The sequence below is a fragment of the Oryctolagus cuniculus genome, chromosome 12, assembly GCF_051225735.1.
Source record: "Oryctolagus cuniculus isolate XC-2025 breed Fujian yellow rabbit chromosome 12, ASM5122573v1, whole genome shotgun sequence".
NCBI classification, from domain to species: Eukaryota; Metazoa; Chordata; class Mammalia; order Lagomorpha; family Leporidae; genus Oryctolagus; species Oryctolagus cuniculus.
The window spans coordinates 106,164,362-106,180,505 of record NC_142878.1 but is presented as its reverse complement, the minus strand read 5'-3'; the positions used below and the strand labels follow the sequence as shown (position 1 = coordinate 106,180,505).

Genomic DNA, 16,144 nt, shown 5'->3' with positions numbered 1-16,144 from the left:
CTCTCTCCCTCTCTGCCTCTGCCTCTCTGTAACTCTGCCTTTCAAATAATAAATAAGTCTTTTTTAAAAAACTGGGTTGTTAGTATCCTTACTGTCCAGTTTTGTTTATTTGGTAACTGCATTGAGGTAAAATTCACACAAGTTTAGCACCATAATCCAGTTTTGGTGCTCCCAGACCCACCTGTACCTATTGTTGGGTTGGATATGCAACTTGCAATATTTTCCAAATGGAAAACTTGTTTATAAACAGGAGAAGGAAAAAAATTAAATTTATTTGAACGACAGAGTTACAGACAGGGAGAAAGATCCTCCGTCCACTGGTTCACTCCCCAATGTCTGCAATGGCTGGGACTGGGCCAGGCCAAAGGCAGCAGCCAGGAGCTCCTTCCAGGTCTCCCACGTGGGTGCAGGGACCCAGGGATTTGAGCCAACCTCCGCTGCTTTCCCTTGTGCATTAGCAGGGAGCTGGGAGGAAGTGGAGCAACCAGGACTCAAACCCGCATCCAGATGGGATGTCACTCCGTAGACAGTGGTTTTACTCAGCTCCCTCCCCCGGAAATGACTCTGCCAGGAAAATGAGAGCACTTCAATGGGTGCTGGAGAGCTGGGCCCCCATTCTTGCATTTTCTGGGTTCTGAAAAATGCCCCCTTTGGGGGTCGGCAATGTGCAACACTGCCGTCCCATATCAGAGCGCGAGTTCCAGTCCCGGCTGCTCCATTTCCGCTAATGCACCTGGGAAGGCTATGCAAGATGGCCCCAGTGCCTGCTCCTCTGCACCCACAGGGGAGCCCGGATGGAGTTCCAGTCTCCTGGCTTGGGCCGGCCTCAGCCCTGGGTGTAGTGCAGCCATCCGGGGAGTGAAGCAGCGGATGCGTGAATGGAAGAGTCTCTCTCGTTAATCTGTTTTTAAGAAGTGCCAGCTTTGGTTTAACACAGGTGAGCAGCCCGCGTGGACATCAGACAGGTGCCTCCTCGTGGCCTCGTGTGTATTTTGCTGATCTTTCTCAGGAAAGAACATTGCGAGCCCCTGCTGCAAACTTCCAGCCTCCACGGCACAGCCTCAGCAGGCATCGCCTCGCAGCTGACCCCGTCCGCACCGACTCCCCGCGCCCAGCCCGGGTCGCAGGGGTCGGCGGGACCCAGCCCCAACACTGAGCAGCTAACCCCCCACCCCACCCCCGGGGCAACTCTGCAGCCGTCGGCTCGGCGGCCGGGAGCGGTGGGCGCCCCCTGCTCCTCCCGGCTCGCCCCGCCCGCAGCTTCCCGCGGGGTCCCCGCCCCGCGGCGGCCCAGCGGGAGGAGCCTCGCGCGTCCCCGCAGCCCGCGCGCCCCCAGCCCGAGTTCTGCACCGGGAGCCGCACGGAGACAGAAGAGGTCCCGGGCAGCCATGGGCGCTCCGCCGCCGCCGCCGCCGTCGCCGGTGCTACTGCTGCTGCTGCTACTGCTGCCGCCAGGTGCGGGTGCGGGGTCTGCGTGGACGCGGGGTGCCCAGCGGCTGCCCCGCGCCGGGGGCCTTTGTCCGTCTCGGCTCTGCGTCCGCGCCCCAGGCCCGGGGTCCGCCGTCCGCGTCCGCGTCCGCGAGCCGGCACCTGCGGCCCGAGGGGGCTGGAGGCCGGTCCCGGGATGGCCCGAGGGGCGGGTGTCGTGCGGGGCTGGGTCCCCTCGCGGTCTCTCCCCGCGCCCCTGGCGCTCCCCACCCGGGGGAGAGAAGCTGGCCCTTGGGCGGGCGGGCGGGCGGTGCCGAGGGATCCGGGCCGGGCGGGGCTGCCAGGGGGTCCCTGCGCGCCCCGAGCGCGTCTCCGCCGCGGGGCGGAGGCCATGCCCGCGTTCTTCGGCGCTGGGGCAGCCGAAGTTGGTCCCCGAGGACCCGTCGCTAGCGGCGCGAGCGGGAGCCTGCACGCGTCCTCTGCCGGGCGTGGCGCAGCGCGGGTGCCCACGGGTTTGTGAGCGGCACGGGCGGGAGCTGCGGGGGGTACCTTGGCTTCCAAGAGGGCGGGTGACTACCCTCACCCAGCTCCGAGTGGGGTGCAGGGGGCTCCCCAGGCCTGCCGCCCCCACAGGCCCCAGGCGGAGCACCTGTGCCTGGGTGGCGCTGGGTGGCCCTGTCTCTCCATTGTGGGGGCGGCGGGGGGCAGCTACATCTGGGTGCAGGGTGCCCACAGTTCTTGCATTCTGACCCACACGCCCACACCGACCTTTTATTTTTTTCCCCAAGATTTGTTTTATTTATTTGAAAGGCAATTACAGAGGAGGGGGGAGGGAGAGGGGGAGAGATCTTCTATCCACTGGTTCACTCCCCAGATGGCCACAACCAACCAATGGCCTAGCGGGTAAGCCCCCTCTGTGGCACCCGCATCCCATATGAACACTGGTTCGAGTCCCGGCTGCTCCACTTCCAATCCAGCTCCCTGCTGATGCACCCAGGAAAGCAGCAGAAGATGGCCCAAGTGCTTGGGCCCCTGCACCCACGTGGGAGACCTGGAAGAAGCTTCGGGCTCCTGGTTTCGGCACAGCTTGCGACCACTTGGGGAGTGAACCAGCAATGGAGGATTGCTCCTTCACTCCCTCTCTCTGTAGTTCTGCCTTTCAAATAAAAAATAAATCTTAAAAAAAAAAATGGCCACAGTTTCCAGGGCTTGGCCAGTCAGAAGCCAGGAGTTGGACTCAGGACTCGAACAGGTGCCCATATGTGATGCTGGCGTGGCAGGCTGTGGTTTTACCCCTTGCACCACAATGCTGACCCCCGCACCCCACCCTTTTACACTGGATTCATTGATCGCCTTTATTTGGACAGGTAGAGAAAATGAGGTTTAGAGAGGCTAAGCCACTGCCCCAACTCCGCCAGCTCAGGAGTGGTTAGAGCCCAGGCTTCGCCCCCACTGGACGTGTGTGGCCTGGGCAGATCTCCCTCCACCTGGGTCTCCGTTGCTCAGGCTGTAACTCGAAGGAGCAGGAGTAGCCTCAAAATCTGAGAGTCCCCAGAGTCCCCCTCCCCAGCAGGCGCACTATGGGTGGGTGGGCAATGTCCCCGGTTGTGGGGGGGTATAAATATCCTCCCAGGGACTGACGGGGCTGCTCGCCTCAGTGGTCAGCGCCTCCGAGGCCGAGCACCGACTGTTCGAGCGGCTGTTTGAGGATTACAACGAGATCATCCGCCCCGTGGCCAACGTGTCAGACCCGGTCATCATCCAGTTCGAGGTGTCCATGTCTCAGCTAGTGAAAGTGGTGAGCACCTGAAGCCCACGCTGCAGTGGGGGTGGGGTGGGGGGTTGTGGGGTGTCCCCACCCCCACCCTGGACTTCCCCGCCCCCGGGAGGTGGAGCCCCTCACTAAGGCCAGCCTGGTATCTGCCCCATCTCTAGGACGAAGTAAACCAGATCATGGAGACCAACCTGTGGCTCAAGCAGGTAAGTGCTGCCCCCTGGTGGTGACTGCTTGGTTTGCTGTCAGTGATGAACCAAGCAACTCCTAGGGGTGGGTGTACTCCCATAGGAACCCCCTGGCCGGCTGATCTGTCTGGGCTTGGGGTCCCAGGCACTGCTGACACCCCCTGAAAGGACTCAAGGGCCCTTGCCCTTAGGTCACAGGTATAAAGCAGCCTGGAGAGACACAGGAGAGGGACCGACTCCCCCTTTACAACCAAATGGGGTGGACCTGGGGCTGCCCCCAGGTCCTTGGGGCAAAAGCAGTGCCAAATCCACCTGCTTCCTTTGCGCTTGCCAAAACCCCATCCTGGTCGTTGCTGGTGAGGTGGGCGTCTGGGCGCTGGGTTTTCCCGTTCCCACTGACACCAGGGAACTGGGTCTCCACGTACCTGTCCCCAAGGAGCCTTGCCTGGACCTGCTGAGCTGTAATGGCCCATTAGCCCGCTGGTGACCTCCGCTGGCCTGGCCAGCTGAGTGCTTCATCCCCGGGAGGTGCTGCCAGGTGCCCCTCTGTGGTCACTGCTTCCCCGCCTCCTGTCCCCCAGTGCCCAGGCCTCAGACCTCCCCTCCTCTGCACCCACCTCTTCCTGGGCCCTGAAGAGACCATGCTGTTTCCCAAGGAGCTGGCCCCGATCAGCGTTGAGATGGGGAAGGGGTCTGTGTGCCACTGGGGAGCCCCCTCCCCTTATTGGGACTGCTGAGGAACTAGTCGGAAAAAGCCCCTGGAGAGCCATTTCTGGGATGTAAACAGCAGGCGCTTACGACATGGAGCTGGCCCTGGCCCGAGACAGCACTCACAGTGCCTGTTTGCTGGATGCCGGCCTGGGCTCACTGCAGGCGTGGAGCAGCGGCAGTTCCCTCGGGCCGCCGGCAGAGGCGCTGTGCCCCGCTACACCTGCCTGGGAGGCCTGCAGGGTGGGCGGGGTCTCCCAGAGGCGGGGAGTCCACGCTGTGTCCACGCCCCCCCCCCCCCCCCCCCAGATCTGGAACGACTACAAGCTGAAGTGGAACCCCTCCGACTACAACGGGGCAGAGTTCATGCGCGTCCCTGCGCAGAAGATCTGGAAGCCGGACATCGTGCTATATAACAAGTGAGGCGCTGGGGGCCGTGGGCCATGGGCATTTACTGAGCACCTGCTGTATACAGGTGCCTGTGAGCCGGTGGCATCCCATGGCGTGGTGGCTGCACAGTGAAGGCCGTCGGGCAAACGGGTAGGGAAGGGGGTCTCGGAGGACATTTGGGGTCTGGAGGGGGAGTGGGAAGAGGAGAGCCCTGGTGGGCAGCAGGGTGGCATCTAAGGCTGGGGGTGTGGGGTGTGCAGTGCCTGGGATGCCGGGAAGGGCTGTGGCATAGCAGGTGCAAGCGGCTCTGTGCCAACACACAGCGGGGTGGAGGAGCCTGCTCCCCCATCCCCCTCTTTGTTGAGAGACGATGAGGCCAGAGCCAGAGGAGCCCACCTCGTGCAGGCCCTGGGTCCCGAGGAGCCTGCTGGCCAGTGTGGTTCCCCAGGCCTGTTTGAGAACACCGGGCCTGTGTTTAAAAGGTTCCTGCCCCGCCCCTCGCCAGCTTTGCTGAAGCTGATACACATTATGCATGTGTCGTCCAAAACCATCTCGGTGCCCGCCCCCAGGTCCTGCCCCCCACAGACGCACCGAGCCACTGCCGCGGGGACCGAGGTGCCAGCCTGCACTGGGCGTCACTGCTGAAGCCTGGCCGTGACGCCCCACAGAGCAGGAGCGGGGAGTGGGGTGCTCTCAGCGGTGGCTTTGGGGCTGCTGCAAGGTGGCTGGGCTGTGGCAAGGGGCTCAGCTGGGCAGCTCAGCCCGTCTCTGCCCTCCCACCTGCTGTCTTGGGTCTCCTGCAGCAGCAGCCCTGCACATCCACCCTCAGGCAGCTGCAGGGCTGGGCCAGGAGCCTGGAGCTTCATCCAGGTCTCCCACACAGGTGGCAGGGGTCCAAGCACTTAGGCCATCCTCTGCTGCCTTCCCGGGTGCCTTAGCAGCGAGCTGGATTGAAGTGGAGCAGCCGGGTCTTGAACCTGTGCCCTGGTAGAGAATGGCAGCTTCGAGAGCCATGACTTACCCAGCTGCGCGCTGTGGCCACTTCCTTACCGGCAGTCTTGGGCAGGCAGCCGCGGTACCTTAGGACGTGATGTTTTGACAGTGACGTGAGTCACAGCCAGTGCTACAGCTTGCACGTGGATGGGAGCGGATCTCAGAAGGAACTTCCTCGGAATCTGGAGCCGAAAATAACCTGTGGAGAGGATGATCCCACTCCCCGGTCTCTGAGTCAGAGCTTAGCTTTCCCTGCATTGGCCCTGCCTCGGGGGGTTCTGCCCAGTTAGCACACCTGGGGGAAACACCGCCTTTCTGCTTATGCCATATTTCATTTTCCTTTTTATTTAAAAGATTGACTTATTTGAAAGGCAGAGTTACAGAGGGAGAGGAAGAGGCAGAGAGAGTGAAATCTTCCATCCACTGGTTCACTCCCCAAATGGCTGCAAGAGCCAGGGCTGGGCCAGGCTGAAGCCAGGAGCCGGGAGCTCCGTCCAGGTCCCCAGCGTGGGTGCAGGGGCCCCAGCACTTGGGTCATCTGCTGCTGCTTTCCCAGGCGCGTTAGCAGGGAGCTGGATAGGAAGTGGGGCAGCCGGGAGTTGAATGGGCGCCCATGTGGGATGCTGGCTCTGCAGGTGGCTGTGTAACCCACTCTGCCACAGCGCCGGCCCCAGGTTTTGCTTTCTGAAGTTTGTTCTCTCGTGGGGTCCCACATGCGTGGACACAGACTATGTTAGGTTCTTGCAATTGTGTGACACAGTGGGTTTTTTTACGAAGATGTTCAGCTTACTTGGCTGTGTGGAAAACCCTGGCTCCATGCCCCTGCCGGGAGATCTTTAACTGCTGCCTCTCCCCCGTCGGCTGCTCGGGTTGTCGCCATCACTCTGAGGGGGAGCAGGGACCGCACAGGCCAGGCAGGGCCATGCGGGGCCTCTGGGGTACATGGTCACCCTCGACCTAAGCTTCTTGCTGTCTGCCCCTGGTTTCTCTGTCTTCAAAGCACAGTTGTTAGACCACGCGTGGCGCCCCCGTATGGCTGCTGCTGCTCCCAGCCCTGGTCCCCAGCTGTGTCTTCCAGTTCTCTGTCCCCCGTGGGGCAGAGAGGGGGATGCAGCAGTGGCTGTGGGCAGCAGTCACAGCTTCAGGGTTCCCAGGCACCAGGAGGAGGGGCGCTGCCCCCAGGCCCCCCCCCCCCGTGCCTACCCTGGGGTGGGGGGTCCTGTCCTCTGGGCATGCACATTCCTGTGACTTGGCTTGGAGATCCAAGCTCCCAAGGCCTGGGACTGCCACAAACTCTGTGGGACCCTAAGCAGCTTCTATACTGAAGGGATTGGACTAAAGCAGGATCAGCAAACTTTTCTTTTTAAATATTCATTTGTTTATTTTTTTAAAAAAATATTGGAGAGATTAGGGAGAGACAGGTCTTCCATCTGCTGGTTCACTCCCCAAATGGGAGCTTCTTCTGGGTCTCCAACACAGGTGCAGGAGCCCAAGCACTTGGGCCACCCTCCACTGCTTTCCCAGGGGCATCAGCAGGGAGCTGGATGGGAAGTGGAGCAGCCGGGACTCTAACCGGCGCCCATACAGGATGCCAGTGCTGCAGGCTGGGGCTTTAACCCACTATGCCAGAGCACTGGCCCCACAAGTGTTTTCTTTTTTTTTTTTTTTTTTGGACAGGCAGAGTGGACAGTGAGAGAGAGAGAGAGAGAGAAAGGTCTTCCTTTGCCGTTGGTTCACCCTCCAATGGCCGCTGCTGCAGCCGGCGCACCGCGCTGATCTGATGGCAGGAGCCAGGATCCAGGTGCTTTTTCCTGGTCTCCCATGGGGTGCAGGGCCCAAGCACCTGGGCCATCCTCCACTGCACTCCCTGGCCATAGCAGAGAGCTGGCCTGGAAGAGGGGCAACCGGGACAGAATCCGGCGCCCTGACCTGGACTAGAACCCGGTGTGCCGGCGCCGCAAGGTGGAGGATTAGCCTATTGAGCCACGGCGCCGGCCCGACAAGTGTTTTCTTAACCGCTGCACCAAACAGACGCCCCAGCACGCCGTCCCTGGGAAGGACCAGAGAGCGTATTTGAGGTTTGCTGGGTCACATGGTCGCAGCTGTGTGCAGCTTAGCCAGGAGTAGCTGCGTCCCAGCGGGGAGGAGGGTCCCCGCTGCTGGGAGGGGAGTGTCTGGGATGCCTCTTTCTCTGAGGGGGGGGGGTCTCTTGGCTGAGCCCACCTAGGAGCTGTGTGGATCCCACTCCCTCCTCCCCACAGCTGGGAGCTCACGTCGGGGAGGAACAGCGAAGCGGGACCAAGTCTGTGTCGTGCCACAGGGCTGCTGCGGGACATCCCGGCCGGCGGGATCCATGATGGGGAGTGGGGGGCACGGGGGCCTGCACCAGGTCCCCACCTGGTACCGGCAACACGAGCTGTCCTTGAACAAGGGGCTTCGTGGTGGGCTGCCAGCTCCTCGGGTGCGAAGTGGAGCAGCAGACACCGCCGCCCCTGGGAGCTGTCCCTGGGCAGAGCCAGCGCGAGGCCCACCCTGCCCGGCTGCTGAGCAGAGCAGCCAGGCGCTTCTGTGTGCAGCGGTGAGGGGGGGAGGGGAGGGGGACGTGTAGTCATGGGAGGGCGAGGTGCGCGGGGGCATGGCGGGGTCAGGAGCCAGAGCGAAGTTTCCAGCCAAACCCTCAGACGGGGTTCCACGCAGTGGGGGTGGCCTTGTGCACACACTGGACGCCCAGGAGAGACCGGGTGAGGACACAGAGGGCCAGAGCTAGGGGCCAGCAGGTGCTACCTGCCTCCAGGACGGCTTTTACTACATCGTTTTCAAATGTCCTTTCTGGCTCCTGACCCCCCCCCCCGGGGTGGGGGTGGGGCGTGCACTGGGGGGGGTGAACCAGTGGTGGCCTCCAAGGACTGCTGGGAAGGGGAGCTCAGGGTCTCCACGCCCCCAGTGGCAAATGGGGTGGGGGAATGGCGCTCTCATCCCACAGCATCACAAGTTGTCACTTGCAGCCTACTGCTGCCACCCGTGGGAGGCTGGCCCAGGTCGCTGTGGCGATGACCACGTGTGGCCGCCTCCCCTCCCCCTCCTCTGTCTCCACAGCGCCGTTGGGGACTTCCAGGTGGACGACAAGACCAAAGCCTTGCTCAAGTACACGGGGGAGGTGACCTGGATCCCGCCGGCCATCTTCAAGAGCTCGTGCAAGATCGACGTGACCTACTTCCCGTTCGACTACCAGAACTGCACCATGAAGTTCGGCTCCTGGTCGTACGACAAGGCCAAGATCGACCTGGTGCTCATCGGCTCCTCCATGAACCTCAGGGACTACTGGGAGAGCGGCGAGTGGGCCATCATCAAGGCCCCCGGCTACAAGCATGACATCAAGTACAACTGCTGCGAGGAGATCTACACGGACATCACGTACTCGCTGTACATCCGCCGGCTGCCCCTCTTCTACACCATCAACCTCATCATCCCCTGCCTGCTCATCTCCTTCCTCACCGTGCTGGTCTTCTACCTGCCGTCCGACTGCGGCGAGAAGGTGACCCTGTGCATCTCGGTGCTGCTGTCGCTCACCGTCTTCCTGCTGGTCATCACCGAGACCATCCCGTCCACCTCGCTGGTCATCCCGCTCATCGGCGAGTACCTGCTCTTCACCATGATCTTTGTCACCCTCTCCATCGTCATCACCGTCTTCGTGCTCAACGTCCACTACCGGACGCCCACCACGCACACGATGCCCGCCTGGGTGAAGACCGTCTTCCTGAACTTCCTCCCCAGGGTCATGTTCATGACCAGGCCGGCCAGCGACGGGGACAGCGCTCAGATGCCGCAGCTCCTGGCCGGCGCCGAGCTCTCCAACCTGGGCTGCTTCGGCCGCACCGAGCCCAAAGCCTGCAAGGAGGGCTGTCCCTGCCAGGACGGCGCGTGCGGCTACCGTCACCACCGCAGGGTCAAGATGTCCAACTTCGGCGCCAACCTGACGCGCAGCTCCAGCTTGGAGTCTGTCGACGCGGTGCTGTCCCTGTCTGCCCTGTCCCCTGAGATCAGAGAGGCCATCCGGAGCGTGCAGTACATTGCCGAGAACATGAAGGCACAGAACGAGGCCAAAGAGGTGAGGACGCGGTCACGTGTGCATTCGGCAAGCCTCCGTGGCAGGGGTGGCGGACGGGCGGCTCGCAGGCTGTGTAAGGTTCCTGGAATCATCTGATCTGCCCCGAGCTTCATCCGGGTCTCCAGCGTGCGTGGCCGGGGCCTGAGCACTTGGGTCATCCCTTGTTGCTTTTCCCAGGTGCATGAGCAGGGAGCTGGATCGGAAGTGGAGCAGCCAGGACTCGAACCAGTGCCCATGTGGGATGCCGGTGCTGCAGACCCTGGCTTTACACAGTGCAGGGCCCCCACCCTACTGTTTTAATTAGCATTTTCCCTAGGGGCTCTTTTTCTATGCTGATTGGCCCTTTCGGTATCTCCTTTTTGGGGTTTTCATTCACATCCTTTTGCCCATTTTTAGAATTGAGTGTACTGAGTTCTGCACTGAGTTCCAAAAATCGAATGCTGGGACTAACGCCAAGTGCCAGGAAGAAGGGAGCTCCACTAAGTGACACTGGGAGGGAGTGTGGCCCCCTGTCCACTCCAGGGGTCCCAGCAACACACTCCATCATTTTATGAGATGCTCTAAGATTAACTGCTTCTGTCTTGTTTATTGGCGGAGAGCTAACTACAGGTGACTTCAGCTCCTAGCGCATGGTTGGCAGAACTAGCTTCGGCCTCTCTCATTCCGCTGTGAGTGGCAGACCCAAGCCACTGAGAGGGGCGGGACACAGCTGCCCGCATGCCCTCCCCACCGCCCGCCCAGCAGCTGGGAGCACTCCCGTGACTCCTGCCGGGCGAGCCCCTCCCTGGGCGCATCCCAGGTACTGAGCCCCAAAGTCCAGTTCTCCTGTCGTGGGTGGACGTGAAGTAAATGACCAGTGGAAATCTGTTGGCCAGCACTAGATAGTTTCTGCTACCCTTGGCTCGCTTTGAAAAATGATCTCTTCTAAGTTAGCCGTGGTTTTACTCCGGGCGCACCCCTGGAATGCACACCCTCTGGCCAATGTCGGGTTATCAGTCCGCGCTCTGCACCTGCGGGTTCTGCACCCACAGATCCAACCAGCTTGGGGTCACAGGGACTCGGGGGAAATTGCGCCTGTCCCCACCAGGTGCAGACTTTGCCTTCTGTGGTTATTCCCCGGTCGCTACGGATTAGTGATAGTTTACACAGCGTTAAACCTGTACTAGGTATCGTTTAGTTGTGACTTGGGAAAATCATCCAGCTGTCCCCACAGACCCAAGGTATTGAAGTGGGAGTGGGTTTGGGATGGAACTGAAATGGGGCAGAGGTGTCTGTGGGTGGTGCTATGCAGACTGGCTGGACTGGGTTAGGTGGTCGGGGGCTGGGGCCCGCAGAATGGATCCCTCCTCATTGTAGCCATACAGACACACCTGCCCCCGCCCCGGCCCCAGGTTTCTCCGCTGCCCACCTGGCCACGTGGTCCTTCCTCCGCTGGGTGGTTTAGTTGAAGTAATGAGAGGCTGGGGGCATATGTCCGTTGGTGAGGGAGGGGTTAAAGTATTTGGCGGATGTACGCAGTGACATGTGAGCTCCCCACCCCCTTCTGTGAAGGAGGGTCAGGGTGTCTCAGGAGGGTCTGAGCCGTGGAGCTAGTTCTGTAAGCAGTTATGAAAAGGGAGGCCATGGGCCTTCACGGGATGCAGGTGAGAGCGGAACCATGGCAGGGGTAGGGTCTGTGGCACATTCGTGGCAGGTGGTCTAGACTACTGGTCAACCCACAGCTCCCCTCTAGTCTTCTGTTGCCATGTGGGAGCGTGGGCCCAGTATTGCTGGGTCCTCCAGACAGTCCAGGGAAAGCAGAGATCCGACCGGCACCTGGACTGCATGGTGCTGGGAGGCAGGTGCTTCCTCGGTGCCTGGAGGGAGGCAGGCGGCTGCCCGAGGACTCCCTGCTCCCGTGTCGGAGTCGTGGCCGCTCTGGCATTAGCTCAGCTTTCCAGAGGTGTGTTTGCTTCATACTCTCTGGCTCCCACATGGCTGCAGCCCCTGTTCTCAGCCCAGGCTGTGTCCCTGGGGCCAGCTCCTGAGGGTGGGACAGCCATGAAGGACCCCCCCTGTAGGGGCTCCCTGGGTCCTAAGGGGTGGTGGAGAGGCGTGGCCCGGCCGTTCCCTGCCGTGAGCTCACACTTGGTCTTTGGAGGAGCAGTGATCTTGCAGTTCAGAGTCAGGGCTGGGGTTGGGGCCCCGGACCGGAGCAGGAGTCTGGCTGGCGGCAGGGCCCTGGGTGGGCCAGGAGTCTCGATGGCCACTCGGGCCGTGCTAGGTCCCACGCACGAGCTGCTGGGTGGATCTGGGAGCTGTGTGTGTGGCTCACAGCTGCGTCTTTTGAGCCAGTAAATCTGAGACAAGTTTTCTGGTTGCTAGGTAAATAGAGACACAAGGGGGCTTCAGAAAGTTTACAGAACACAGAATCAAAAGCTTAGTTTACATTGGCCAAGAAAACTTTGGAAATCCAGGCGCAGTTTTCCATAATACACATTTATTAACTTTGTTTGAAAGGCAGAGAGAGAACGAGAGAGCACTCCCCACTGCTGGTTCACTCCCCAGATGCCTCCGTTGGCCAAGGCTGGGCCAGGTCCAAGCCTGGAACTCAATCCAGGTTTCCTGCAGTTGAGTAGGGACTCAACTACTCCGTTCCCGCCACTCCTGTGCCCCCCGCCCTCACCCACCCTGCCGCTCTGGGGGGCACCAGAGCGAGCGTTCCGGAGTCTTAGGCATGTCCTCTTCCGCCGTGGCCGTTTCTGGTTTTGGTCACTAGATGTATTCGCCTTTGACGTTTGGCCTGCGGGTGCTGCCGCCTCCTGGAAGCCCTCCTCTGTCCTGCCTGCACCTGGCAGAGGGCAACGTTCTTTTTCCTTGCAGCCTTAGCAAGCATTGCTGCCCAGTCGTTTTGCCTCGGATGGTTGGAGCACATCTGAGCGCGGCTCTCTGCGAGCCTTCGTTCTGTCTAGGAGCTCATGCGCAGTGGGGTCCTCTCCTGCACTTTGCCTCTTCCTGTAATTCCGGGACATCCCAGGTGATGACTTCTACCGAGTCCCCCCCAACGCCTGCCGTTCCTGGGGTGCGGCCTCTCCTCCTGGTGCTTCCTGTCTCCACCCCTGCCTGCCTGGGCACAGCTGCTCCATCGCGCCACCTGCTGGTCTCTGGCTCTCTGCTACGACCTATTTCTTGCACCTGCTGTTATTCACCTTTTCCTCTTGGCTCTAGGAAGCGGCTTCCTGCTTTGTGTTTCCCGTGGCCCACCTGGCTGCCATCTCCGTTGCCTTCAGAGCGCTGGGCTCGTGTATGGGGGACTGTAAACTCCTTTTCCCTGGGGCCGCCAGCCTTGCCAAATGGCTGAGGGCCCAGCTGGCTCCCAGCCACATCTCCTCGGAGGTTGAGTGCTGCCGGGGGTGGGGAGGCAGGGAGGGAACCTCTAGCTCTATGGGCCTGCAGAGCCTTTGTTTGCTGGTGGCCCTGGGCCACCTCCAGCCAGGCTCACCGTGGCCCCCAGGTTCCGAGTCTCTGGGCTGCACAGGGTAGGCTGGGAAAGCCAGCTGCAGGAAAGACTACCAGGGCGCAGGGCCTCTCGCACTGACCCACGCATCCCAAGCCCCAAAGGCTTCCGAGCCTCTTCTCTGGCTGCCTCCAGGAGGGGGCTGGGCGAGTTCACCCACAATGCAGCCGGGGCTCCAGTGGCCAGAGAACGGCCAGGACCACGGTGCTTGGGCAGCTTGAACAACAGAGGGAAAACGCGAGTCCTCTCGCCTCTCTGTGCAGTCCTGTTTGTACCAGGGCGCTTCCAGATGTTTCTGGAGGACCACGTTGTGTCACTGTCTCCTGCAGCCCACAGGAGCACTGATTCAAGTCCTGGCTCCTCCCCTTTCTGATCCAGCTCCCTGCCAACACACCTGGGATCGCAGCACGAGTTGGTCCAAGTGCTTGGGCCCGAAGACCTGGGTGGAGCTCCTGGCTCCAGTCTGGCCCAGCCCTGGCTGTTGCAGGCACTTGGAGAGTGAACCAGCAGACGGAAGACCTCTGATCATCTTCTCTGCCTTTTGAATAATTTTTTAAAAAATCATCGTAAAATGCAATTTATTTTGTTGCAGAAAAATGGAAATCTATGTTTTTTCATAAAAGGTACATTCTGTGAACTTTTTAAAATGTGACTTCTGTGTCCTTTAAAAAAAATCTTAAGATTTACTTATTTGAGGGGCTGGTGCTGTGGTATAGTGGGTAAAGCCATCGCCTGCAGTGCCAGCATCCTATATGGGTACCAGTTCAAGACCTGGCTGCTCCCTGCTAATGCACCTGGGAAAGCAGTGGAAGATGGCTCAAGTGCTTGGACCCCTGCACCCACGTGGGAGACCTGGAAGAAGCTCCTGGCTCCTGGCTTCGGATCAGCCCAGCTCAGGCTATTGCTGCAGCCATTTGGGGAGTGAATCAGCAGATGGAAATCTCTCTGTGTGTAACTCTTCCAAATAATTTTTTTTATATTTACTTATTTGAAAGGCAGAATTACAGAAAGGGGAGGGGAGAGACAGAAAGAGCCCCCCAGGCTGAAGCCTGGAGCTCCATCCAGGTCTCCCACGTGGGTACAGGAGCCCAAACACTTGGACCAGCCTCTGCTGCTTTCCCAGGTGCATTAGCAGGGAACTGGATCAGAAGTGGAACAGCCGGGACTCGAACCAGCATGGGGTTGCAGGTGGCAGCTTTACCTGCTGTGCCACATGGCTGGCCCCTCTATGAGTTTTCTATAGACTCCTTATGCTTGAATTCAATTTTTTTTTTTTTTTTTTTTTTTTTTTTGCAACACAGTGTACCTTTTGCTTCATTTCACATGGACGTTTTGCAGTGCCATCTCTCAGGAGGGTCAGTGGTGAGAGCTGTCAGGGGAAGGTAGACCCCAGCTTGGAGCAGGGTCACTTTTAAAACCGACGTCACTACCCAGGGGTCCCGTCCGCTCAGCACTGCGCTGAAACAGCCCCGGAGGCAGGCGCGGCAGTCGAGGCTCGGGGAGGGACAGTTTACCCAGATGCTCAGGGCTGGGACTGTAAGCAGAGTCTCTGGGATGCTGCCTCTCCACCCTCTGACTCCGTGACTCTCAGGTTCTGCCCGTGGGGGTGAGGAGGAGCCACGGCTCTCGGGATTCTACAGTGGCCTTTGTAACTCTAACTTCCCCAGTGCTTCTGGGTGTCACCCGGAGGTCAGGCTTACTCCAGTTCATAATGGCGGCACAGAGTCGTGCCGCAGCGCCCTAAATTAAATCACGAAATTACGCCTGCCTTTGTGATGTGATTACGGCTTCTCAGCCACTGATTCATAGGTCTTGTGTTTCTCAATCTGATTACGGTTCCCTTGCTCTCTGGACTGTCTCGCAGGGAGGTGGCCGTGCAGTTCTCCTTCCCGAGCCCAGCCCACGATATGCAATTAGTCTCACAGTCAGCAGGGCGCTTGGTGGTGGGCTGGTGTTCACTCTGTAGCACTTGGGCGATGTGGAGGGGCGGTGGGAGAGTAAGCTCACATCCAGGAGCTCTGAGTTCCTGGAGCAGGTGCTACAAGGAAACCAGTATCTAAAGCACAAGGACTTTGGGACTGGGTCAGCCACGGCAAGGCAGGCCCCTCATTCCCAGCAGGGGAGCTGTGTGACTTCGTAAAAGCAAAATTGATCGAGAAAAGCTGTGACACACATGTTCGGACCTTTCTGATTCGAAACACAGCTAACCGTGCAAGTACCTGTTTGTCTTCTGAGTAGCCAGGCACTTGAGATGGTCAGCTTCCCCAGAGGACCAGGATGCCTGGTTTGTTGCACGCTCGGTGGCCTCGCTCCTGCTGATGGATTAGAGACGGACTCCGGAGGCTGCACCACCCTGCCCTTTCTCTGACTGCTTTCTCTGGCTTTGGTCTTGCAGATCCAAGACGACTGGAAGTACGTTGCCATGGTGATCGACCGCATCTTCCTGTGGGTCTTCATCCTGGTGTGCATTCTAGGCACGGCGGGCTTGTTCCTGCAGCCGCTCATGGCCAGGGATGACGCCTGAGCACCGTCTCTCGGCTGTGACCTACGTCCTGTTACCAGCCTATCACTGCTGTCTTTGGCATTGCAAGGCTTCCTTAGTCTCCGGTTGTCCTGTGTTTTTTTGTCGAAATAAAAAAATGGCCAGAGCATTTATTACGGCTAAATGAGCACCGAACGAGCTTTGGTGATGAGGGATGGAACCGTCCACAGCGCTGCGTAGAGTCGGGCTGTGAGCCGGAAGTGTTCCCCACGTCCCAGTGGCTGAGCTGCAAACCTTGACCTTGGGTAGCCCTCGTGTCAGCATCCGTTCCGCGCGACCTCGCAGTGCACAGCCCGGGGGTTGCCCTTTTTCCGCCCACAGTCTGCTCCCGGCTTGAGCTGCTTCAGGGTTTCGGCCGTGCGTTTCTGTTCGGAACCGTTTGGCCAGCCTCAGGCCCGCGGATGGCTCCTGCCTGGGCGCGCGGTGGCTGCCCACGCACGGCCCATGGTGCGTGGGCGGCTCTAAGGGGATGCCGCACGCTCGCTCGCAGCTCTAACGGCTGTGTTGGAGGCGGGAA

General features: G+C 60.1%; 1 protein-coding gene across 1 annotated transcript; it reads left to right on the top strand.

Annotated features, from left to right (window-relative positions):
- The first annotated feature begins 1,298 nt into the window (after positions 1 to 1,298).
- Positions 1,299 to 15,754, top strand: CHRNA3 (cholinergic receptor nicotinic alpha 3 subunit). The gene is made up of 6 exons (XM_002721607.6): positions 1,299 to 1,455; positions 3,087 to 3,226; positions 3,364 to 3,408; positions 4,408 to 4,517; positions 8,578 to 9,589; positions 15,481 to 15,754. Exons 1-6 carry the CDS (start codon positions 1,389 to 1,391, stop codon positions 15,607 to 15,609), a joined length of 1,503 nt encoding a protein of 500 aa, XP_002721653.1. The 5' UTR covers positions 1,299 to 1,388; the 3' UTR covers positions 15,610 to 15,754.
- The last annotated feature ends 390 nt before the right edge of the window (positions 15,755 to 16,144 follow it).